Source organism: Periplaneta americana, chromosome 8 (genome assembly GCF_040183065.1).
Source record: "Periplaneta americana isolate PAMFEO1 chromosome 8, P.americana_PAMFEO1_priV1, whole genome shotgun sequence".
Lineage (NCBI taxonomy): Eukaryota > Metazoa > Arthropoda > Insecta > Blattodea > Blattidae > Periplaneta > Periplaneta americana.
In genome coordinates, this window is record NC_091124.1 from 44,415,133 (window position 1) to 44,443,057 (window position 27,925).

Consider the following 27,925-nt stretch of genomic DNA (forward strand, 5'->3'; position numbering starts at 1 on the left):
CCAAACTCCTGCATAGAATTGGAATATATCAGTCCCCTAACTGCCCATTGTGCGACTCAAACCAAGAAATGGCTTCGGAACACCTCAAAATCTGTGCTTCAGTGGCTGGCCATGATAATATCTTTGAAAAATATTGGAGTGCAAGAGGTCAAATGACTTTATTGTCAAACGCCTGGCATTAGAAAACAACAACATAATATATGGCTTATATAGTGGGCCATGTTTATGAGTTCAGTATGCTTAGAAAAACAATAGAACATCTCTTCAATGTAGCCATCCTTCAAAGTAGCTAATGTTTGATGATAAATTTCGTTGCTTTTATGTTACGTACTTCTTAAACAGAATGTTACAATCAGTTTTGTGTTTAGTTACCAATACTTAACAAATAATTTATTTCTAAGCTTAAAGAAAATAATTATATAAACTGGAATAGCTTTTGTTGTACGATAAAGGATTAATTTGTATGAAGTAGGTACTGAAAACTTTTAGGTAATAAGAGAATGTGTAATTTTCATAATATCGAAAATTTTCTGATTTAAAGCTTGTGCAAGCATTTTAATATCAGTGTACGGTACATACCTAAATGTTTCTTTCCATTATTAATACTTAATAACCTTATTTGCTCCGTGTATTGTATTATGAAGTGTTTGGATACAATAGCAGGCCTTATTATTAAACTTGTTAACAGACTTTTCTAGTTTCAAATAAAGATAATCAAACGTTATTAAATTTACATTATTCTGAAGCTCTGGTCATCATATTGGAAACAATTCGAATGAGATAAGCCTGAGTTCTTGCTTCATATTATTTGTGTTCTTGTTTACTTGGCAGAGTGGCCTCATATCAGCTCTTCCATATTTATTTGACTGGATGAGCAGCATCTGCTCTGGGTTTGTGTCCAGATGGCTTCAGTCCCGTGGCCACATGTCCAAACTTACAACCTACAAGTTTTTCAATGGATTGGGCAAGTATCATATCTTGAGAATCTACAGAAAAAAGTTTCACGTATTCCAACCAGAATTATTATTGTTGAAATTAAAGAATAATTCCGGCGAGCAAAACATATAAAAACTGACATATTCTTTTGTCCTCTATATTGTTGACTTGTGAGATAGATTTAAATTTTTTTTTAATATTGCCACCAGATTGTCTTTCGAGATTTCTGATCTTCTCTCCTGGCAGTTGCTTAGATGTAACACACTTCTGAGGTTAGGACACCTGGAAGATGGTATTACGTGAGATTTTCAATTTTTCAACCACAAGTTGGAAATTAATTTTTTATGCCTACTTACCGGTACCGTTAGTTCCGAGGTCCGAGATTCATACCTGGTCGAGAGCGGTAGGAGTCCGTAGCATGGCATCCTTCAAACAGCAAGTTATAGCACATAGAATAACCCTGTTCCTGAGTGAGGGAGGGGGGTCCAAACAAAGTCCACTAGATGTTTATTGTTCACGTCAAAATTTGAACTGCACAATATTGTAGGTCTGCTCAGAAATTTCCTTCAGGTAGCCCCACAAGCAATAATCCTTAGGGTTAATATCTGGCGACCTTGCAGGCCAAGTTACACAGAATTGTCTGCTGATAACATAGTCACTAAAATGTTGACGAAAAATTATTTTTGCCAGATTAAAGATGTAGGGAAATGGATCTGCATTAATCAATGCTTATTTCAATGTTTTGTTATTATAAAGCTGGTGCCTCTTAATCTCAAGGAATATCTGAGTAACGTCCATTAACTATAAGAGTTTTTGTTATTCCATCTTCAATCTCTTAAAAAAGTAGGGTCATATTATGAAATGATTTATGAAGCCATATCAGAGGGTAACTTTTAAATTGTGAAGCCCTTTTAGAATGACTGAATGTGGTTTATTGGAAGACTAAGATCTACAATTGTTTACACCACCACTGGATTGGAAATATGATCCATTAGCCAAGAACACATCTGGCCACCTAAGAGCTGTTGTTCACATAGCAAACTCATTTCGTTCAACTTTATCTCTTTTTCAGTTTGAACAACATTTTTCATTTAGTAGAAATTTAGTTTAAGTTGCTTGTTTAGCATTTGCCATGCTGTCGCATTATTACTTTATTTACACTATGCAGGTACTCCATAGTGGTTGTAATATTCAATATTCTTGTAAAACTCCAACTATTAGATCAATTGCCACTGTACATCTTTCTGATTTCTTTGCATTTGTACGAGAACCAGTTCCTTAAACTTTAGACATAATTCCGGAATAGAACTCAAACTGGATGGCTTAAGGCTGCTGAGAAACTGTGTCCAAATCCGTAATATCATTAAATCAATCCTATACCGATTTGCAAAGGTATTGTAATACCATTTATTTTCACAAATAGAAATTGATAAAACACTCTTTTACTTCAATTAATCTGTTTAAATCAGGCGTCGTCAGCGGAGTGCACGCTCATGCTGCTGTCTCTTACTCGCTAGCCCTCTAGTGCATTTACGGGAGCGGACGGGTAAGTAATATTTCAGTGGCGGCTTTTCGTTCGTACCATAAATTACGTAACTCAGTGGAATTCAATAGTACTAATAGTGTAATGAAGCATCCAATGCTCACATGCTTATTTAAGTAAGCATATTTTACATAGTTAATAAATAGCCTACTCACGATTTCCGTTTTTAATTTCAAACAATTTAAAAAAGTCACCTCTGAAATTGTGGAGTCGAATCAAAGGAGGAGACAAGCCATAAATCCTGATATTTCACTTTAATGTGAGGAAATAATTTCTCCGGACTAAATTCTATGACAACATATTATTCTAATGGTAGGTAGCTGCTCAGGACAGAGTTCTTCAGCAGCGTTTATTATACATTCTTCCAACAAATCACCATCTGTGAATGGTCGGAGTTTTCTTCCAAGATGCACAGCAGTTTTGTAACTAACTCGAGCACTGACATCATCTTCATGAACGTCTTCCTGTGAATAACACAAAGTACTAAAAAATTCTCAAGAACGCTAATGTGAGCAAGGCCGGCAGCATACTGCATGGAAATTCTTCCCGGTCAACCACGGACACGATATCGACCTGTAATGTCACCTGAAGTTTCGTCCACTAGCGGACAAGATCGCACATTTCATTCTTCGCATGTGTGAAGTCTGCTGTACACTCACTCATTCACGTGATTTGCTGTATGTCCAGCGTGGGTAATATAATTTTATTGTTACATTGTATTTACAACCATTTTCCAATTGAATTAAAAATGGATAGACTTGTTATGTGCATGCAAGAACCCCCACTTTTTGTTTTTCATTGAAAAAAATATATCATTAGGAGAAATCTAATATATAAAGTACGGAAAGAAGTTTTGAAAGAAATTTATGTACTTAAACTTCTATTTATGTGATTTTCTTCTTTAAAACACATAACATAATCGATCATTGCTACGATTTTGTCGTCGGTTGCTATCAGGTCGCAATTGAGAATAGCAATGTATGGAAAACAAACTACGTACGTCGTGGCGAAACTCTGTTCGAAACTGTCGACAGTTCTAGAAAAACCCAAACAGTCTTGTCCAGTGTCAGATGGTCTGAGACGAAACTGTCTCGTCCAAGACACGATGTCCGATGCAGTATTCTGCGGGCCTAGGGAAACGTTCTCTGACTAACTGCACTTCAGTATCGGAATAATAATAATACTAATAATAATAATAATAATAATAATAATAATACCTGTCTTATATTGGTGTTTTTAACTGTTCCACCATTTCGATTCTTTCGTCGTCTTTAATTTGTCGTATTCATTAGCATGACAGTTGTCATAGTGATGCTGCAGGTTATATTTTTATCTATCACATTGAGTATCTTACTGCAAATTAAACATCTTGCTACATTCTAAACTCTGTAAAAAAATGCCTCCTCCCATTAAGGGTTAAACAACGTAGGGGTGGAATATTTACGTAAATCACTATTTGAACTTTCTACCATCGTGTACGTACACAAACCACCCACAAGTGTCTAGTACTGTACTTAGTACTCTAGCCTCCACTGATCGTCCGCATCAGCTAAGGCCAGATTCCTCCCTCTCCCTCCCTCAATGCATGCATGGACGTGCAGGGTTCCCTGCTCTCTTTACCCAATACCCATTTCAGCGAGTGCTGACGACCACTGGTTTAAATGATCAAACTCAGAATATTACTGCATACACAAAAACAAACGAACTTGTTGCTATGGCAATTCCGTTCCTTATGTAGCACGACAGTGTCAGAATTTTTAAGATTGTGTAAAAATGAATGAAGACACGAGGAATTAAATTTATCTCTTACTTCTGAAAAACTCTGGTTCAGGATGGTGATTGATAGTCATGATTATTGATTCTTATAGGTGGCGATGATTAGTGGTAATGATTTATTAAGGTTCATGGTGGTGATCGATGATAATGAGCATGATGACTGTTGTTAATAGTTTTTGTTACTGATGATGCTTTCTGATCTTGATGACTGATTATTCACGATCATGATTGATGGTCATGGTGGTGATTATAATGAATAACCGTGAATTGTGATTGGTGGCAATGATTAGTGGTGGTGATGTATGATTTATAAATATTCATACTTGTGATTTTTCATTTTCATTTCATTTATTGTATTCCATAGATCTTACATTAGCACTGAAGCTTTAAGATGTGGAACATGTCAAAATTTTACAAGATTAAAATTTTTTGGCGCGGTGAAGTGAGGTGGGACCGAGGATTCGCCATAGATTACCTGACATTTGCCTTATGGTTGGAGACAACCTCTGAAAAAACCCAACCACGTTATCAGGCCAAACAAGGATCAAACTAAGCCCGAGCGCAGCTCCGGATCAGCAGGCTAGTGAGTCTGCCGACTGAGCTATGTTGATGGCTCTACAAAAAAATATACAGTACATAGCAACCAGATGTTTAAATTTGCAAACCTAGACAATTATTCATCATTTGAGCTATAAAATATAATACATAGAAGTAAGTTAATTCAATTTAAAAGCATTAACAATTCTATCAATTGAGATATACAAAAATTAATAATACATATCAAGCAAATTACTTCAACTTACAAGCATAAACAATATTCATCAGTTGAGCTATATAGATTACTATTCAACTTACAGCATATACAATTCATCAGTTAAGCTATACAAAAATATACAATACATACAATACATAGTAAATTTACAAGCATAGTTTAGTTCAGCTATACAAAATTGAACAATTCATATCAAGTACATTAATTCAATTTATAAACATAAACAATTCATCAGTTGAGCTATACAGGCTGCTATTCGGCTGCAAAACGGTATCTGTCGGATACAGGGGGGAGAGCCATTACTCCTTCCCATTGAAGGCTTTAAGGAACCAACCTGGACAAATACCCAATGTCCCATCCCTACCTTCCCGTGATGCAGCTGTTAGTAAGCATAATTTACAAGCTGAACTAAAGGGAGGAGCTACTCATCAATTAGCACTGGTCAGCTTGATGAGTTAATGACTGAATTTGGTATAATTTTCCTCTATTCAATACCTAATTCCCTCTTTACCCTTTCCTATCCAGTCCTCTGACTGAACTCTTACTTTCTTAGACCCCAACGGCATTAGAGCATTCGAGGCCTAGGGGTTCATTTCACTTTCCTTCCTACCCTTCCTACTTTTCTGTTCCTAGTGCTGACCTGCTATGGCACTAAAATCGTCCTCCAGTGGCTTAAGGAGGGAAAGTTGGTGATCAACAAGATCTCCCAGCTAGGTCCAATGGACCTGTCGACCAACAGCAGGTGTGGTCCTCCAGACATTCTGGGGGTTGTGTGTGAATGAAGTAGCCACCAAAACGTTAAAATATGGTGTTCACTTAAATCGGCTACAACTTGCCATTTTTAGAAATGGATTCGGAACACCTCAAAATTTGTGCTTCAGTGGCTGACCATGATAATACTTACTGGCTTTTAAGGAACCCGGAGGTTCATTGCCGCCCTCACATAAGCCCGCCATTGGTCCCTATCCCGAGCAAGATTAATCCAGTCTCTACCATCATATCCTACCTCCCTCAAATCCACTTTAATATTATCTTCCCATCTACGTCTCGGCCTCCCCAAAGGTATTTTGCCCTCCGGCCTCCCAACTAACACTCTATATACATTTCTGGATTCGCCCATACGTGCTACATGCCCTGCCCATCTGGATTTTATGGTCCTAATTATGTCAGGTGAAGTATACAATGCGTGCAGCTCTGTGTTGTGTAACTTTCTCCATTCTCCTGTAAATTCATCCCTCTTAGCCCCAAATATTTTCCTAAGCACCTTATTCTCAAACACCCTTAATCTCTGTTCCTCTCTCAAAGTGAGAGTCCAAGTTTCACAACAATACAGAACAACCGGTAATATAACTGTTTTATAAATTATAACTTTCAGATTTTTTGACAGAAGACTAGATGACAAAAGCTTCTCAACCGAATAATAACAGGCATTTCCCATATTTATTCTGCGTTTAATTTCCATGTACCAAATCTTATAACCTTTTTTCTTTGCTGTGGTCGTGCCGGAGAATCAGTCCCATTCCGAGGCTTACTGTTAGGTTTCGTAACATGCTGTATTTTACGGTGATGGGTTGTTAGCCCTTCGCCCAACCCCCATGCTGGAGGACCAGCCCTTATCGGCTGTCCACGACTGCTTATTCAATATATTCGCAGCTACCCTCCATATCTGAAGGCCTAATATCTTTGAAAAATATTGGAGTGCAAGAGGTCAAATGACTTTATTGTCAAACGCCTGGCATTAGAAAACAACAACAACAGGCTGCTATTCAATTTACAGTATATATACAATTAATCAGTTAAGCTATACAAAAATATACAATACATAGTAAACAGATTAATTCAATTTGCAAGCATATTTTACTTCAGCTATACAAAATTGAACAATTCATATCAAGTAGATTAATTCAATTTATAAACATAAACAATTCATCAGTTGTGTTGAAGATATGAGTATGTAAAAATTTGGTTAATTCTGTTCTAAATCTTTTCTCATGATCCTTCAATGCTTTAAGGTAATTATTATGATTGTGATGGTACTGACAGATGGCTGATACTGGTATTGCAGTTGCTGGTGGCGGAGCCCTGTGCCTGTATGCCATCACAGTGGTTGGCTGCGATGCCACGCTGATCACAGTCCTGTTCGTCGTGACTCTGACCACGCATGGTCTCTACGTTGCCGGCAGCAACATCAACCACATGGACCTAGCTGTCAACTTCTCAGGAACCATCGCTGGATTAAGCTTCACGTTGTGCAACTTGGCAGGTATCTTGGCTCCTTCTGTAGCTGGGATCATCATCAATGAACAGGTCTGTCAGATTATGTTATACAGAGAATGATAAAATTAACATAACAGTTTGCATTCGAAATAAAAGCAAGCAATCAAAAGATCTGTATTTTGTGTTTGTTTCCACGTGAGCTTACTGATTTCAACAGGCGAAACTGAACGCATATAGCTCTGGTAGGTCAGATAGCAGAGGGGTGAGAAAGTTTACCTGGTTGCCATGGCAACTATGCATTTTGTCGTGGGGATCCATGCCAAAGGATGCGTTTAGTGGGAGGGAACTTTTCAGGCTGAGGCAGTTTTCTCAACATAATCCAGGAATTTCTTCACATTTGTTCGGTCTATTTCAAGAGAAATATGTTGGTAGACATAGTAGCGCCCAGCGTGAATTCAAATAGGCAGTGTTCTCAACACAATGCAGGAATTTCTTTGTTTGATCTATTTGAAGTGAAATATGTTGGTAGACATAGTAGTGCCCAGCTTGAATTCAAATAGGCAGTGTTCTCAACACAATGCAGGAATTTCTTTGTTTGATCTATTTGAAGTGAAATATGTTGGTAGACATAGTAGTGCCCAGCTTGAATTCAAATAGGCAGTGTTCCCAACACAATGCAAGAATTTCTTTGTTTGATCTATTTGAAGTGAAATATGTTGGTAGACATAGTAGCGCCCAGCGTGAATTCAAATAGGCAGTGTTCTCAACACAATGCAGGAATTTCTTTGTTTGATCTATTTGAAGTGAAATATGTTGGTAGACATAGTAGTGCCCAGCTTGAATTCAAATAGGCAGTGTTCCCAACACAATGCAGGAATTTCTTTGTTTGATCTATTTGAAGCAACGAGTTAGAAAGAGAAGACTATAGTGTGGCCGTGTTGTCCTGTACAGCGCTCTTTGCGGTGCCACTGCGAAACACGGCAGATCTGAGCTAAGCGCCCACCTTTGTAAAAATTCGTCTGCTTACAATGTTGTATAACGGAGGTAAGAGGCCCAAAAAAACGAAGAAAAAACATGCCTGTTGTGTGTGCTGCATATAACTGCAATGTCAAAAGGAAAAAGACAACTGATATATCATATTTCATGTAAATTTTATGAAGTTAAGTCCATAGTTTTGTTAATTAGCAGCATTTTTTTTCATGCATAAATGTGTAACAACGCCAGGCATAAACAAAATAAATGGTTCACTGGTAATGTACTTAAACTAAATACTGATAAAACCAATACAATTACGTTTCAGACCCAGTGAAAAAACAAATAGCAATACAATATTAAAACTGTATTTCGACACCGGCATCCTTTATTTCTGCTCCTTCTGTCCTTAGTGCTTATACAAGAAGACGATGAGCTGTAGCTTATAAGAAGTAGGCCTATTTCGAAGACAAACGATTAATCAAATAAATGGTTCACTAGTAATAAAGTTAAACTAAATACAGATAAAACCGTTACAATTCCGTTTCAAACCTAGTAATAGCAATCAAATATTAAAATTGTATTTCGACACTCGCATCCAAAATAACGCAAAACTCTGGGGTAGGTCGTATTGTTGTTAGTATTTTGACTGGAAGGACATGAAAGAACATAATTGAGCACCCACGTGCAATAATGGGGTAAGTATGAATATATTTCGTAACTACTTACCCCATTATTGTACGTGGGTGCTCAATTATACACTAATAATTATCTGTGGTGCCACAGCCCTTGAAAGGCTCAAACAGACCAGCCGGCTGTTGGCCTCACGTTCACATTTCGATAATAATTATACTTTACTGTAACAAAAAAACTGAAAGCGTGTTTTGTCATGTTTCACCCACGTTACAAGCTTGGAGGTAAAGGTTGTTTACTACAGACAGGGCCTACTTTCATTCTATATTTTATGGTATAGTAAATAGTTTTGCAACGTGTAGACTGGGAAAACAATTTAATAAAATCATCCGAATCATACTCGTTCATTTTATAGGCAATCTTGCAGGTCGCATTTAAAAGAACCTAGGAATATTAACATTTTCTTCAGTATATTTGCTAGGACTTCTTGTCATACTACATGACAATTTTGCTTAGGTTATTCTTTTAAGCATTCCTTCTAGGAATAGCTCAAGTGTTTTAAATTTAGCATACATAAGTTTAGATTAAGTTCCTAGCACGTATTTGACGAAATACTAGGTTTTTCCACTTCAGTTTAACTGATTTATGCAAACGAAATTAAGACAGCTGACGATTCTAATGTCAGTTATCACCACGCCCACTTTGTTTTGGGCGCATAAGTTCATTACTGACAGTCGTTCAATTTTCTTCAAACATGGCGGCGCAATGACCACTCTATATCTTTCTCTTTCTAACTCGTTGATTTGAAGTGAAATATGTTGGTAGACATAGTAGTGCCCAGCGTGAATTCAAATAGGCAGTGTTCTCAACACAGTGCAGGAATTTCTTTGTTTGATCTATTTGAAGTGAAATATGTTGGTAGACATAGTAGCGCCCAGCGTGAATTCAAGTAGGCAGTATTCTCAACACAATGCAGGAATTTCTCCACATTTGTTTGGTCTATTTGAAGTGAAATATATGTTGGTAGAAATAGTAGCACCTAGCGTGAGTTGAAATGTTGTTTGTAATGGTCTGCACTCTGCATTTTGTGTTATAATCTGACTTTTCGTAAGTGATTTGTGATTATTATTGTGTGTTATGTGAAATTTATTTTTTATGTTATTATTATTTAAGAGATTTATAATGAATCAACTTAACGAATTGGTGTGTTCCACACTCCAGACACCCTTTTATTTGTGGAAAGATGACGACAAATGCGACGTGTTAAATGTTGGTAGACCAACACCAGGGTTGTGTTTAGAAAAACTTTGTGATGGGGCAGGTTCAAAAACTTGTACCAGGAAATTTAAATCTCTTTAGTATGAAGAATATAAATGGTTGTGCGGTAGTAGCTATTACCACAAATTGTACTCTTGGTCGTGTTTGCTTTTCGGCATTGTAAAGGACGCGTGGAACAACAGTAGCGTAGCAGACTTAAACAATATTACCAAAAACATAAACTTCTCTAGAACATTTACGGAATTATGTCGGATTAAAAGAGCTAAGAAAAAACATAACAAAATTACAGACGCTCTCCAGGAAAGTTTACAACTACATATTGTAAAATACAATGAAAACGTAAGGCTTAATAGACTTGTTGTGCGCTGGTCTCCATTGACGTCCCTCTGCTGAATACTGTGATCGCAGGTGTTAAATTTTGGGAGATGAAATTATATTTATTATTTGGAATTATTAAGGGGTAATTTTGAAATAGAAATTATTTCTTTTCTTGTAGTTATAGCAGCAATAACTAAAAGAGCTCAAATTCCATTTTCTTCTTGACTTCCTGCTGCCATAGCTAGAGAGGGGAAACGGGAGTGACGGGACAAGATGAGCTGAAGTGTGTGTGGAGGTGATGTTGCGATGTTGAAAGTAAAAACTCTGGTTACAGATACAGATATTTACTTAAACAATTAGTTCCTCCATTGTGTTGTGGGCAGGGAAAATGGAAGTGTCGCTGAAAAATCTCAAACATTGAAATACAGTCTGATCCATTTGGGTATGGATAATATTAATTATTTATTATTATAAAGCTGTTATAATAGTAGGAAAAATTTCTTGCTGATTATAGCCTATTATGATTAAAAGATGGTAGTTTCCATATATGACAATCAACAATGCATAATCTGAAAAGACAAATGAAAATCGTAGATGATTAAAATGGCTACTACAAATCAACAGTGGGCACAATGTGTTCTTTGGTATGCTAAATATGAGAGTGTTAAAAGAGTTCAAAGGGAATTTCGACGTGAGTATGGTATGCGTAATGTACCTAAATACGATTCCATAATGTTGTGTATCGAACATTTGTAGAAACAGGTTCTGTGTTAAAAAAAAAAACATGCAGGAGGTCGCAGGCGAAACCCAGTACGAGAAGCAGCTATCTCTTGGCTTGGTCCCCAAACTCCCCAGATGTAACCCCTCCTGACTTCTTTGTGTAGTTTTGTTAAAGACAGAAACCCCGGAACATTGATGATCTGAGAGTAAAAATTACTCAAGCTTTTCAACAAATCACCCCTCTTATGTTACAACGGACATGGGCTGAATTGCATCACGTTATGAGTTGTGGAGGTTGCGCAATGGGGGTCATGTTGAGCTCTGAGGAATCTCCCATCTTTCAGTGTTGTATGCACAAAGTTTCAACAAATAAAGTTCAGTAGTAAATGTTTTACGGTGTTTTTACTTTATCCATACCCAAACGGATCATTCTGTATATTTGTTCCTATGACTCTGATTGGGGCTAGTTGAAGATATGACAAGAAGTAAAGGGTAACAGGAGTGCCTGGAAAGAGGTGAAACGAAACTTGCTCGAAAAAGGGGCAACTATGGCGAGTAAGAGGGAGTTGTGAAGTAGGTACTTTCACCTATCGAGCTCGCAAACATGGCCCGCGACTCCGACTGATGAAGGGGGGAGATGCACTTACTGAGTTCGCAAACATTGGCCCGCGACTCCGACCACTGCAGGGGGTTTGAAGGAAGGACTAGGGTTGAGCAAGCCGGGGTGAGTGTGGGGAATCGAAGCCAGGAATGGTGTAGGAGAGATGTGTGAGGGATTAAAGCGATCAGGAGAAGAGAAGTTGTTGGTTTGAACATGAGAGAAACTGTGACTCTAGTGCTGTAAAATCTCCGGCTTTTATAGGAATGGCTTGGATGGCTCCTCCCCGTCACATGACTAGTGACGTCGTGCCAGGCAGTGAAGGTGGGAGCTAAGTTTCCATGACAGCGTGGCCTTGCGGGTTTAAATTGAACTAAGTTTGGGGTGTGCACTGGCAGGGTGATGCAATATCAGCGGGGAAAAAATAGACGATCATTGCAAGTAACGTGTTTCTTCTACCTGGTTGGCTGGTGGTACTCCCCTTTCTCAAACAAGGGCGGCGAGGTTGGAAGGCAGAGGAGGGGGATGACCGTCTTCTCTCTAAGATTTACCATGTGGTGGGCGAAACTAGAGAATAAGTGAGGATCGAGGCAGGCTCGCAAGGAGAACAAGTGAAGGAATCATAACAGACTTCCCATGCAATATCGAATTAGGGCTACTTTATTTTTAAGTAAACAAAAAATGGCTTTTCGCGGTCATAATGTAAGCAAAAACTCTTTAAATAAGGGCAATTTAAAGGAACTTTTGGATTCATATATCGAGGAAAGTCCCATAGAAATTCAAAACCACTATTTAAACATAAAATCTGTTTTTGCAGGGCATTAGAAAACAATACAAAATTAAATTACCGAGTGTATCTCCGATTATATTAGGGACTCTATCAATGATGAAATTAAGTACACAATTTTTCTCGGTGCAGGTAGATGACACTACTGATATTTCACAAAAAAACTACAGTGCTTTTTAATTCTGCGATAAGTGAATTCTTGTGTAAGTGTAGCTGCAAGATTTTTGGGTTTCCATGACGTTAGTGAAGACCGTAATTCAGCCATACTTTTTCAACTACTTGATGACTCATTGTCAGAATTTGAATAGAAATCTAAACTTGTGGGGCAGTGTTATGATGGTGCTGCAGTTATGGCCAGGCATTTAAACGGTCTCCAAAAGAAGGGGAAAGACGTTGCACCCTAGTCTTTGTTCACTACTTTGCGCATACACTTAATCTAGTTCTGCGACAAAGTTGTGATAGAATTCAGAAGTGCCGCATTTATTTTATTTTTTTTCTTTTGCAAACGTAAATGGGAAACCAGGTTTCTTCCACCATTCTAGCCAACAGTCTGACGTTCTTGATACCGAGGTCGGAAGGGGTGTACCTACAGGAACAGACACTGGTGGTCCTCAGTTTCGCAGACCTTAAAGTTAATAGTAGACGAGTAGGACGGAATGATACGTGTATTATTATTATTATTATTATTATTGGGTTATTTTACGATGCTGTATCAACATCTAGGTTATTTAGCGTCTGAATGATATGAAGGTGATAATGCCAGCGAAATGAGTCCGGGGTCCAGCACCGAAAGTTACCCAACATTTGCTCGTATTGGGTTGAGGGAAAACCCCGAAAAAAACCTCAACCAGGTAACTTGCCCCGACCGGGATCCGAACCTGGGCCACCTGGTTTCGCGGCCAGATGCGCTGACCATTACTCCACAGGTGTGGACTGACACGTGTATCTGAACATATTATGAAAATTGGTGATTCAACATGTATTTGTTGAGGGATTCATAAATAAGTTTAGTAACTTTCAATTTGCGTTCCTGTCTTTTAAAGAAATATTTGATATGACTCATATCTTATTCAACGTATTGCAAAAAATATCAGATTGTGTGCAAACATGTTTCACAATACAATAGACGCTTTGAACATGAAGAGAAACGACGATACTTTCAACCACCTTATTGAATCCACTTCATCAAAAGTGAAAGCCCCTTCTTAAATGTGGAATATGTCTTTAGAACAATACAAATAAAACCTGAAGTTCCTACTTCATGAAATATTGGATAATGTAATGTCGGAAATGAATTAACGGTTTAATGATATTCAAAGTTTAAAATTTCTAAAGCTTGTCGATAGTTCCAAATTTCAAGAATGCTCAAAGTATTCCCATTTGATGGGCGGCCTGGTAGCTCAGTTGGTAGAGCAGCTGGCTACACTGGAAGGTCCGGGGTTCGATCCCAGGTGGTGACAGGATTTTTTCTCGTTGCCAAACTTTCAGAACGGCCCCGAGGTTCACTCAGCCTCCTATAAAATTGAGTACCGGGTCTTTCCACACCACACCACCTCATTCTAGGTCCGAGGTCATGGAAAGCATGGGGCTCTACCTCTATGCCCCCCAAAGTTTAAAATTTCTAAAGCTTGTCGATAGTTCCAAATTTCAAGAATACTCAAAGTATTCCTATTTGATGGGCGGCCGGGTAGCTCAGTTGGTAGAGCAGCTGGCTACGGACTGGAAGGTCCGGGGTTCGATCCCAAGTGGTGACAGGATTTTTTCTCGTTGCCAAACTTTCAGAACGGCCCCGAGGTTCACTCAGCCTCCTATAAAATTGAGTACCGGGTCTTTCCACACCACACCACCTCATTCTAGTGCCAAGGTCATGGAAAGCATGGGGCTCTACCTCCATGCCCCCCAAGTGCCTTCATGGCATGTTACGGGGATACCTTTACCTTTATTCCCATTTGATGCTTTAAGTAATTTAAAGTTGTGCTATCCAAAAGAATTTCCAGATACAGAATGACTAAGGAACGAACTTACCTTGATCTAGCAAGGTTAAGATTTATGAAGGTCTTAATCTCGAAATATTATTGAAGTCTTTAAAAAATAATCAAATGGATGACATCTTCACGAATGCATACAAACTGTTCAGCCTTGCTATTACAATTCCGTCCACTAGTTGTTCTGCAGAACGAAGTTTCTCGTGTTGAAAGAGAATCAAAACTTATCTCCGAAACAGCCTAGGCAATAGCAGATTGACATCATTGGCTACTATTTCCATTCACAAGGATGTACTCAGTGAACTGATGAAAACTCGACGCTTCTATGAAGATGTCATAGATGATTTCGCGAAGATGAAAAACAGAAAAATCGACCTAACATATAAACAAGAAGGTGAGTCTTATTTCAATTACCAAGCAGCTGAAGTGGTAGTCAGTAGCAATTTTTCTTTCAAACTTTTTATCGTGATATAGTGAATAGTATTTGTTTTGTAAGTCTGTATTTCTTGTCCCATTCCCTCCTGCTCACAGCTCAACCATTACTTAAAATCGTTCTCTCATGGCTTGCATATTTGCCATTCTGTATTCATACACGATCAGTAGGCTACGTATAATAATAATAATAATAATAATAATAATAATAATAATAATAATAATAATAATAATAATAATAACAATAACAATAACAATAACAATAATATATTTGTTTCTATGGAAAGGGGATATTTGGCGAGTCACCTGTTTAATTCTTCCAGAGCCGCCGCTGGCTCAAGGTAATACTGTATTAGTGTTGAGGGTGTATTACTTGTTCTAGTGCAAATAAAAATAAAGAATTATTAAATTAGAGATGGTAGATTTTCGCAGATACGATAAATGTGAAATGTACCCAAATGATATCACAAAAATATTTTTGACAATGAAGATTGGTATGCCCATATTATTACAGATATAACTTATTAATAATTTTCGTAGGGTGTGTTTTAATATCTATTAGCAGTAAGTAGCTAAAATTTCAATTCAATGTTTGCTATAATAAATGAATAGAGTGTACCTAATCAGAGGCATGTAGTGAATTTTTAAAAGAAATTGTTGATATTCAAAAATTATTTTAAGGGTTAAGATTTACTCTGGACTAGCCTTTTTTTTATTTTAAAGCTTAATGTGTATGCACATATCACTAAAAAAAAGAAGAAGAAAGAGTTCTGATAAATAGTATTACATTTATGACTACTTGAACATAGCCTATTTTTACCATTATTTTGCATGCTATAAGTACCAACTTCCTTAAATATATTAATGCAGTTTTTTAATCCGCGATAAAATGTGAAATGTATAAGTTTCTGCGAAATAAGAGCCAAATTATATTTTATGACAAATATTTGTGCTTTTTGTAAAAAAAATCGGAATCTGTCTGAAGGCCCCCTCCCCACACATGGCTTTTTACATTTTTTTTTTTTCAAATAGTGTGGTCACCTCTCCAGGTTAGCTTTTACTTTATGAATAGAACAGGAATATGACCTACTTGATACCATCTTTGTTGTTATCTGTACTGTTATCTCGAGTTTTCAACTAATCTGTCTGGTGCTGGTGGTAGAATTTTGGCTTCCTGTGCGATCTCTTCACTAGTGTACAAAGTTGTATGTGGTAAGAGGTGATTGTGATTAATAACATGGGTCGGGATAAAATCACACCAAATAATTTGGCATATATATATTTTTCTTTGATGATTTATTATTTTCAAGAATTTTAACTGGAAAATCTACAAAATGTAACTGTCACCAACAAAGACTAAAATCTTGTCTAAAGACTGGTCCACAATAAACCGGGAACGGAAACGAGAACGGAAATATTGTTAAAATGTATTTAAATGTAAGCATTCACAATTAATGAGAAGCTTGCCGGAGCCCGAAAACAGGAATGTGAAAGTTAATTGTTAGGGCTAGGATTTTGATGAAACTGCATCTTTTTTCTAGTAAGCCAGAAACATTGCTGCTTTAGTATTTATATTGTTGGACCATCGAATCTATGCCCCTTCAGCGCTGTCGTCGTTCTTGGAAAAGTTAACGCCTCTACTCACCCCATTCCACCTATTTCTCTCCCACTACGTCAAACAGCAGGCCACGAACCTTGACGAATAGGGATGTTGCCAAACTTCCGTCAAACAGTGTCATGTCTCTTGAATATTGCTTATAATACTGTAAGGTTAATTATTACTTATTCATAATTTAATTTAAGTAGGTCTAATGACGCTGATTGACTTATGCAAAATGCTATTGCTTGCTTAATAATATTTCTTTCACCACTCTGTGCTACAGTATTCATGTTGAGTTGACAACACTGGACTGCAAGTGCAAATAAACTGTCCTGCAAGAAGGCTCAAAATTGTGAGTAGTGGGGGAGAGAAAGAGAGAGGGATAGAAAAGAGAGAAATAGGAATACAGGGGGAGAAATGAATTGCCGAGGCTGAAAAGGAATTAAGGTTCAGTTCGCATATCTTACGGGGGCACAGATCCAATGGTCGGACTATATGTTATGTGATAAACTGAGTGTTTTAAAACATATTTGTTGGGGCATTTTTTTTTGCATTTTTTGTCTATTTCAACTCATAAGAGCATCTTTTGTTTTATTCGGTCATTTTTTAGGCATTTTCATTTAATTTTGGCCATAAATTCCCATTATTAATGTAAAATAATGTTTATTTCCTTTGATATTTTCTTTACATATTTTAATCGTTTTTCTACACAAATATTGCCATTTTGACGTAGTACACCCCATTTAATGAATCAGTCCAACCACCCCTGCAATATAGACTCCTCCATACCTGCTAATTCCGGATAGGTGTGGCCTTGTGGTAGACTACATGGAAACTAAAAGTAAAGTAAATTCATGGTGCTACAGCCCATGAAGGGCCAAGACCAACCAGCCGACTGCTGACCTCATGTCCACATGCTGAAGCACAGGTGAACGATCATACATGGAAACTACATCAGGTAAAATAATTAAAGTGTACTACTTAGAAAAAGTTATGTAAAATTTACTAGGCCCTAGTCTAAATATTAAGTAGTACAAAACCTCTTTTTCCTACTAAGCCAATTATGTAAGATCAATTTTTAGGGCATTTTTGAAAGATTTTTAGGTCATAAATACATTGTTTTTAGGACATTTTTTCATGATTTATAGGTCATCAAAATCCTAGCCTTATTAATTGTGAATGCTCACATTTAAATACATTAATTATTTTAACAATATTTCCATTCTCGTTCTCATCGTTTCCGTTCCCAGTTTAGATGTGTTTCCACCTTTGAGCGAACACATAGATAACGACAGTCATGTGTTGTGTTAAGAATGAAATATCTAATTTATTCTAATTTTCCAGCAAACGCTGACACGCTGGAACCAGGTGTTCTACATCGCCATAGCTGTTCTGGTAATCCCGTATATATTCTACCTGTTCTGTGGGTCGGCAGAAGAGCAGTCTTGGAATAGACCACAAGAGCAGCCCAGAACTGAAGATAATGGCCGGGATGCAGGAAGAACAAACCCAGCCTTCAGCCAGGAATCAGAAGACAACATCATCTGAACGCAATTCAAATCGGAGACCAGAGAACACTTCCCAAACAAGAATTTGCTCACGATTGAAAACTCACATTATGTTAAGAAGAGTTTGGGATTTTAACCATGAGTAAAACTTAGTACATCCCAAAGTTTGGAACTCTTTGTCAACTCTTATCTTCAGGCTTCTATTTCTCAATACCTGGTGCTAGTGACGCCTCTGAAATAAGTGCAGAAGACCTGCAGAACGACCAGATTTCCTCAGACTCACGGCTATATTAATTTATATTATAAACATGTATATACTACTCTATACGAACTGTAAATATACTGTCAATTTAGACTATTGAAAACAGAAGTGTTTGTATCTGTTAGTGGCGGCCAGTGAGGCATTCTGGTGGTGGTGCCAAAAAAAAAAAAACGTTGCACGCAAATCACCCAAGCGAAAGATGATAATCACAGCTCACGTTTACATTATGTTAAATAAACCATTAATTAAACCAGCTATTTTACCAGGTGTGCAGTTAATAATGCACCTAGTAACAGTTACAATAACATTTCCGAAACTAATAACAAAATTTACAAATACAGATAATGCAAAACTTTCTCAGTATTGTTAAATCAAATACAAATAACTTTTATATCTTGTAAAATTACTGGCAAAAACACACGAGAATAACAATGATATAGATAATAAATGAACACGTTTGTACTTTATTTAAACAGGCCGATGAATCCAAGGCAGCAGCCTGTATAACACATGTTCATATCCTGTACAGATCTCATGTATTGATAACAAAAGCATCAACTCTAGCAACAGTGTAGCGATATTTAGTTGCCGCGAAATAAAGCAAATATTACACAAAATTAACAAATAATGTTACATATATGAAAAAAATATTTATCTCTCTAAGAAGAACCATGACTAACTATCTCTCCATTCAATATAGTTAAATGGATAATAATTTACACATTCAAATCCAAGTTGTGTACATTAGTTTTGAATTGGTAACTTTACATTAAGATTTGGTGTGGAACTTTAACTTGTGTTTTCGCGAAAGTCTGTGCTTGATGGTTCCCTGCCTAACGTCTCTAACAACCCTGCTATCTAGCGAAATTTCTTTATTACTGCATTCTATCGGGCAGAATGTTAACTGCTGAGTCAAATTGAATTCGGCTCAGTGTCTCCCATAAGAAACGCATATAAACTAGAATCAGTAGCCTTTTGTACAGTGTTATATGGACGCAGGCAGTGCCACACCGAACTGGCTCCAACGTTCGGAAAAATGCTGCAAGAGTGCGCCCCGATCTGTGCGCGCGCTCGTTCGGATGAAATATGAATAAAATGTGTAGAAATAAACAATTACATCTCCTTTTTAGTATATTACTTTTAGTTTCTTTCATTGGTGGTGCCATGGCACACTGGCACTATCCCAAAAGCTGCCCCTGGTATCTATATAACAAGACAAAAATGTAATCAAATGTTAAACAAACATAGCGAATAATATAATTAAATAATGGATTTTATATTCATCTTGAATTTATCTTTATCATTTGAAAATTTTATTTATTATATGAGCCGTTCAGAGCAGAAGTGGTATAAGTCAAAATTGGGTAATGAGGTTTAAAGTAAAAATTCTGTAAAATACAGTGCAAAGTAGCAATTAATATGTCCTTCGTGCTATCCACCTACTACTAATAGTTTAAATAAATTGAATATTAATTGCTACTTTGCGCTGTATTTTACAGAATGTTTACTTTAAACCTCATTAGTCATCACAGAAGGCCTGAAGACTAAAGTGAACGACAAAATCTTGCAAGACAGGCGCACATCACTCGACGAATTGCATATTGCCTTTCCTGACATTTCTCGTTGTTTGCTTGGTGAAATTGTGTCGCAACATCTTGGCTACCACAAAATCTGTGCACGATGGGATCCACGGCAACTGTGTGACCAACACAAAACTCAGAGAATGGCCTCAGCATTGACATTCTTGATGCGATATCACACAGATGGAGACGCCTTTCTTGATCAAATTGTGACTGGTGATGAGACCTGAGTGTCTCACAACACCCCAGAGACCAAGCGCCAATCACGTCAGTGGCATCATCCCTCATCACCCAAGAAACCGAGAAAATTCAAACAGACTCTCTCAACACAAAAAGTCATGGCTACTGTCTTTTGGGATCGCAAAGGTGTTCTTTTGCTGGATTTCATGCCAAAAGGCACTATGATCAATGCAAATCGTTATTGTGAGACTTTACGAAAACTACGGTGAGCCATCCAAAACAAGAGGCAAGGAATGCTTTCGAGAGGAGTTGTGCTTCTTCACGACAACGCCCGCCCGCACACTGCTGCTTCAACTCGAGAATTGCTGGATCAATTCGGTTGGGAAATCTTTGATCATCCGCCCTATAGTCCAGACCTTGCTCCTAGCGATTTTCACCTTTTCACTAAGCTGAAAGACTTTCTGAGTGGTACGCGTTTTGGAAGTGATGAAGAGTTGAAGAAGACAGTGAACACCTGGCTTAATGAACTGGCGGCAGAGGAGTATAACACGGGAATTCTAAAGCTAGTGAACAGATACGACAAATGTTTAAATGTAGGTGGTGATTATGTAGAGAAGTAAAGGAAGCTTCAGTTATGTAACAGACTTTGTTTTTTCAAATAAATATATATTTTTTTTAATTATTGCAACAAAACGGTCGTTATTTCCTGGATCCCCCTCGTATGTTGATTAATTTGTATACCATGGACCAAAATGCTGCACGTTTGTGTTGTATTGGATAATTAGATGTGTTGTGGATTCCCTATAAAACTGTCAGCACTTGTTTAATGAAGTATTTCATTTCAATGATGAACTTGAAATTGTCGTATGTATTTTGGTATTAGTACTGTAATTGTGTTTTGGAAACATAGTTATGTGTTATAATAGTTGAAGTAAATAATTACTATCATACATCAACTCCTATCAACATCTATGTGTTGTAACATATACCTGAAAATTCACTTCCATCTTGACTTTTTCCCCGAGAATTATGACGATTTCAGTGATGAGCATGATGAGCGCTTTCATCAAGAAATTTCAACTACGGAGAAAAAGAAAATACCAAGGACAGTGGAGTACCAATATGCTAGCAGACTATTGTTGAACTTTATCTCGTGATTTACTTCATGTCCAGTATAAAAGAAAATGCAGAAAAAGAAAGCTGTAATCTTCTAAACAGTGAATATTTAACATTATTATATAAAGCAGTATTTTGAATAGATATAAATTCTAAAATTTCTCAAAAACCGTAACCAAAAACGGTTTTTATTGTCATTTTCGTATTCAGGAGGCTCAAATTATATTAAAAAAAACATGTATCACATGACCAGCGCAGAAAAAAAAGTTAAAATTTGTTCGCAGTGTTATTAGGCCCACTTTGTACACCCAGGTAATTAGGCCTACAATTCTGCAATGCTTGGGAAAAGTGGCATTAGTTTCCACAAACATTTTTTAATAATTTATTGACAACTTACGGAACATCTGCTCGCTTGGGAAAGGAGACACAAGTATTTCTCCCATTACAATAATTCATACAGAATAAAATCAAATCGACATAAACCAGTGTAAAGACAGTTTCCCTGGTGTATGTGTTTTGCAACATATTATGATCCAAGACGAAATGCAATGGATATGAAGATACAGAATAAAACATAAGCACTTAGCTAAAAGTTTATTTCATTTCGTTGATGAACACTGAAATTGTCGTGTGTATTTTGGTATTATTACTGTAAATTGTGTTTTGGACTAAATATTACGTAGTTACATATAATAGTTAAGGTAGATAATTATTAGGCCCACTTTGTATATCTAGGTACGTAGTTAGGCCTACAATTAGTACTTCAGGTACTGGTATACAGTGAACACACATTTTTAATTACTACAAGCTACCCGAATTCTTGTTTATTTATTGAATGTTTCCCTGGTGTATGTATTTTACAACATATTGTGATCCAAGACAAAATGCAATGGATATTATGATATAGAATAAAACAGCAAGCACTTCGCTAATAGTATATTATTTTATTTCAATTATGAACACTGGAATTTTATATGTAACTTGAAAAGTAAATTTTCATTAGACGTACATTATAAAACACAAATATCGCTATAGAACAAAGGAGTACAACAGTTAATACAAAATTTCATATGAAAGTTTAACCACAGTGGTTTAACATGTCTGAATGTGATCTGAACAGCTGATCGTTAGCTCAGCTGTCAGCTCTGCCGATACTAGCGACATAGTTGGATTCATTGAGAACTAGACCTTGCTGAGCTCGATTTTAGTACCAACAACATCAAAGGTGCCGACAAGAATTGTCCCTACTGTATGTTCTCTATATGCATATAGAGTGTTAGTTGGGAGGCCGGCGGGAAAAAGACCTTTGGGGAGGCCGAGACGTAGGTGGGAAGATAATATTAAAATGGATTTGAGGGAGCTGGGATATGATGGTAGAGACTGGATTAATCTTGCTCAGGATAGGGACCAATGGCGGGCTTATGTGAGGGCGGCAATGAACCTCCAGGTTCCTTAAAAGCCAGTAAGTAAGTAAGTATGTTCTCTATACTGTGGTTCAACTAAATTTATGTACAGTTGACTATGATTTAAAGAACAGTAATGAAGACAACAATGTCAGTCGCATTGGATACAGAATAAATAAATTTAAAATTTTTGTTCTTCGGAAGCATAATGTCATATAAAGAAGAAGTTTTCTTACCGGATGAAATCCTTTAGTCCATGTTAGTTCCGCAGAAATCTGCATCTGTTTATGAGAAAGAATATATATCTGTCTGTGTGTGTGTGTGTGCATGTTTTTTTTTAATTGTGTGTTTAATTTTAAATGCATTTCTAGGAGTGAATAAAATATCAACAGTGAATGAAACAAATTTTATTCAGTCTTGCATTAAAGTCATTGTTTAAGTTGCTATGAGTGACTAAACAAAGCCCTCTTTATGTATAAGCAGTGGAAAAATAAAATTTCTATAGATTTGTATGTTTGCAGATATTTATATGTAGATGTGGACTAGATCTAAGAAATATTGAATCAGACTGCTGTGGAGGTGTTGGTTTATATAGCGTTTTTAAAAAATAAGAAGTAATTTTCATTGCTCATATCTTAAAAATTCTGAAACTGGTTTATTACACAGGAAATGGGACTCTTTGCATTTCCATGACAAGTTTGTTTCTGATTGTTCTGGTGGTCGTGTTATCAGTATGCACTTTCCTGTAACTTGGCCAGATATTAATCCAGCAGATTATTGGTTTTCGGGCTGTCTGAAGAAAAGAGTATTCGTGAGCAAACCTACAACAATTGATAAGTCCCGGGCCAGGTCGATGGGATTTAAGTGTGCTTAAATGTGACAGGCTCATGTCAGTAGATTTACTGGCATGTAAAAGAACTCCTGCGGGACAAAATTCCGGCACATCCGGCGACGCTGATATAACCACTGCAGTTGCGAGCGTCGTTAAATAAAACATAACATTGAACAATTGATAAGTTGAAAAACTCCATTGCAGACACTGTGGTATATATTCCAGGACACAAACTCAAAGCTGCTGTATACAGCATTGAAGAGAGGCTGTTACTTGTACAAGAACAAAATGGTGGACACGTACAACATCTTTGATAAAGTTATGGCAATGGTTGGTGAAGGAAAAAGTCCCATTTCGTATAGAAGAGTTGAATTAAAAGTAATGCCTTCACCTTTATAGCTCGTATATGGATGGGGATATTTTAATAAATCAGATGCAGAAGTAATCCTTAAAATGTGCCCTTTAATTACCTTAATTCATTTTTCAACATAATCACCAGACAACTGGATACACTTCTGCCAATAATGAACGAGTTTTATGAAACCGTCACAGAAGAAGCCTAAACTCTGATTCCGGAACCAGTTTGTCACAGTCCTTTCACTTTCTTCATCAGATTCATAGTGCTGTCCTCAAAGATCTTCCTTAAGTTTCGGGAATAGATGGAAGTCACAGGGTACCAAGTCTGGACTGTATGGTAGTTGCTGTAGGGTAGCAAGATTCAATCTCTGAAGTTCTGCTGTGGTGGCACGTGAAGTGTGTGTCCTCGCATTGTCGTGCTGCAGGATAACATTTCCCTTTTCTGATTCTTGTAGCAACTTTTCTCTGAGTGATGTGGTGATCGTCAGTCAACTTTTTCCCTATGAAACTCGCTGGTTCTGTCACAGGACGTCCAATTCTTTGCTTGTTATGCAGGTCAGATATTCCCGCCTTTCCTTCTTTACACCTACTGGCCCAACGACGCATAGTGCTCACATCAACACAGTCACCATAAACAACTTGCATTCTTCGATGAATATTTGTTGGAGGGATGTCCTCTGCTGTCAAGAATTCAATGACAACATGTTGCTTATATCGCATTGACTGAGGGTCTGCATAGGGTTTCATTCTATACAGTGTAACAACACAACCGTTCATTGACGTAACTTACTGCTAACTGTGGCAGCAGAGGGGAGTCTAACAAACATTCCAGTACCAGTTGCATGCCAGTGCTGCCATCTGTTGCCGAGTTATGAAGGTGAAGACATTACTTTTTATTCAATCCTCATGCCAGTACCAGAATTTTTAAGATGTTTAAAAAATTAAGAAAATATGAGCAATTGAAGTTACCTCGTATTTCGTGAAACTGTATAATATTAAACATTCATACTATATCGTTTTCCTCTGATTGAGGCTCTGTCTGATACGTACATCTATTACCAGGCAATACATCTCACTTGACGATATGCATCTGAGGAAGAACAATTATTGTTTGTATGCATCTGAAGTCTGATTAATGGAATTGGCTATGTATGCAATGGAGGGAGAAAGGAACTGGCCACCCTACCCCATTATCTCCTGGTCTAATTGCCTCATAAGTAGTGCCTTCTTGATATCACTTGTGAGGTTCTGACCTGTCTTCTGACAGTTGACTAAACACAACACAAGCACTATGTTGTTAACTATTTCTGACGTGACTACATCTTGTTTCATTCTCTATCTAATTATTGGATAAGATATATTTGGATTATTACAGTTGAGAATTTGATATTTAAATATCAGAATCCTTATGTAGTGATTTTTTTACAATAACTTTTTTTTATTATGTAACTAGTCTTTGTTGGAGGTACAAATGGGAGAAAAAAAAAATGTCATAGGCATTTCGCTCCAATCTTTATTTAATAAGCCTCATAGTTTTTCACACAGTCCGTTTTGCCCCATTATTTAATAAAATTATTGGATATGGTCTATTTGGATTATTACAGTTCAAAGTTTGTACCTATCAAATAAAATATAACAACAAAAGTGAATAATTTTACGGCATTACATTTTTTATTGTATTGAGTTATAACCTCAGTTCTTTTGTTGAAAGTAAAAATGCATCAGTGCTGATAATTTGTTGAGGTTACAGCTCTTAATCTACGTCTTGTCTGCACAACTGTTAACTGGTTGCTTCTTTATTAGCAGTCTATAGAAGTGGATTCTGCTGAGAGATAGAGAAAAAGATAAACGTAAGTAAATGTAATATATGACAATTTTAGTAGTCTGTGTCATCATTGTTCTAAAGTACAAGGAAGTAAACTCTATAGAAATTATGCTGATGGCGTAGAATGCAACTAAATTTATTTGTATTTCATCGAGTTGGAGTAAACCATTATGTAAAATGTGAACATTTTCGAGGAAGATAAATCATTGTCAGAATGTTATCGTATTCTTTGATTTCCTTTTTAATAAATATATTCCAGTAATCTTCAGAGTGTCTGTCTAAACTTACTTCACTATACAGAGTGCAAGTACTCAGATCAATTTTATGGGACTGGCTCAGTCAGGCTTGATGGCTTATTGAAGAGGGTGTAATGTGTTACCAGGCAGGGTCTTTAGATTTGTAACAAACAGACAATGAGCAGTTGCAACTCATGGTTTTAAAATAGGGGAGGGCTGTAAATGAGCAGAGTATCATCTGTAAATTGTTCGGAGCCCTGGGAGTTGTATATTTATTAATTTGTTTACTCCTATTTTTTTCTCCTTATGAGTTAATTAAAAAAGTAGTTACTTTTTTCTGGAGACTGACGTAATATCAAAATTTTTCCCAAAATACGAAATTTTCTTTCACAAAATATGAAAATATGAAATAAATATTTCTGTGTTAAAATATCTTATTTCTAAATCATTTGGAGTAGGTTTACATCATTTACAAAACAAGCCTTTAGAGATTGTGAAATGATTGTATAGGGAATTATTTTTACTTTTTATTGCAATATTTTAGTTCCAAGTTTTACCCCATTCTGGCAGATAACTGTACAGTTAGACTCTTTCTCAAGGGATTGTGAGTTTTTTTTATTACATGGAATAAATTAAAAAAAATTGTTCATATCAAAGAAAAAAAATATTTCTTAAGATAAACGATTATATATACAGAATTATTTTTACTTTTGTTTGCAATTTTAGTCCAAGTTTTTACCTCATTCTGGCAGATGACTGTACACTTAGACTATTTCTTAAAGGATTGTGGGCTACCAGATAAATGCCATCTGCCTTTCACTGTTATAGATCGAATGCAGCTGCCGAGGAATTAGTGTGCAGTTTGTGAAGGCAAAAAGTAGAGAGAATCGCTCTTGACCCATCTATTTCTTTTGGCTGCCTCAATCTTAACTCGATTATATAGTATGTTTATGTTTTGGACTTTGTTTCACCCTTTCTTTGGAAAGTGATAGACAGTTGCTTTTCATTAATAATGATGGGTAAAATTGGACTGAATACTTGGTAGTGACAAAAATGTGATTCTTTAAAATGTCCGGTCTTAATTGTTTTAGAATTTAAATTAACTTAAAACTTGAATAATTGTTTATTATGTGCTTTATTGTCAATTTACTTCACGTGAAAAATAAATTTTTATACATAATAAGCTGTGTATAAAATCTTCACTTTTACTATATTTCTTTGAATATAAGATTTAAATTTTCTTGGGCTAAGCATCTCAACTCTCTCCCTTAACCTTTGTTATATGCTCAAGATGTATCAGCAGTTTCGTTTCAACTAGTAGTCTTTAAATAAATAAGTTATTTAGAGCATTGAATTTATGGTGTTATGCTAAGAGAACTAAACATGTTGGTCTTCTATGTCTGTAATTTTGATCTATTTTTAGATGTTGTTAATTACATTGTATAATAAAATATCAATCAAATGTATTGTTCATTTAATGTATATTATTGCCAAATCTTACACATAAGAACCCTCTCATTTTATCCGCAATAAATATCAAATAAGAAAGGAATTTTATACTTACCAGCAGTTGGGACACTAGAAATAGTAGGCAGGTATTTAATGCTCTTGACTTAACAGTCTAATTATTTTCTCTGTTGCTTCCCAGTATTTAGATGTAAGACTTGTATTTTTTGAAGTGCTTCGCAGTGTGTTAAATGATTCATATCCATTTCTTCTTTTTCTTGAGAATACAATATGCAAATTTGGAGTAGAAAGGATGTCAATCCTATGTAAATGTTTGCCAGACAATCATGACCTGTAAAGAGTCTAAACATGGCCACAGCAAATTTATGTGGTAGGTCAGGGATTAAATCGGGTCTTTCTAGTAAATTTTTCCAATGAGAATTTTCTGTAATATTTGGACATTATAATTATTTTTAATAACTTGTTTTATCGAATAATATGAAAAATTGTAGTTTTGTTTTTGTTTAATTTTAGTGCTTTTCTTTGCTAGAATGTCTGCTCTCTCATTACCACAATGTGCAGGAATCTGCTGAAAGACTATGATTTTATTTAA

The 27,925-nt window shown here is 36.5% G+C and overlaps 1 protein-coding gene across 2 annotated transcripts in view; it reads left to right on the plus strand.

The window, feature by feature from the left end:
• The window catches only part of LOC138704696 (putative inorganic phosphate cotransporter), a 54,694-nt gene extending 27,345 nt beyond the window's left edge, over positions 1–27,349 (plus strand). The window contains exons 8-11 of one of the 2 annotated variants that reach the window (XR_011333407.1): positions 832–964; positions 7,093–7,334; positions 12,028–12,320; positions 17,912–18,032. Coding sequence is in view for 1 of the 2 variants with exons in the window: in XM_069832837.1 (XP_069688938.1) it covers positions 832–964; positions 7,093–7,334; positions 17,912–18,115 (579 nt within the window). In the remaining variant the exon portion in view is untranslated. Of the gene's footprint in view, positions 1–831; positions 965–7,092; positions 7,335–12,027; positions 12,321–17,911 lie in introns of both variants that reach the window. The other variant, XM_069832837.1, reaches the window with a different exon arrangement.
• Positions 27,350–27,925: the final 576 nt, after the last annotated feature.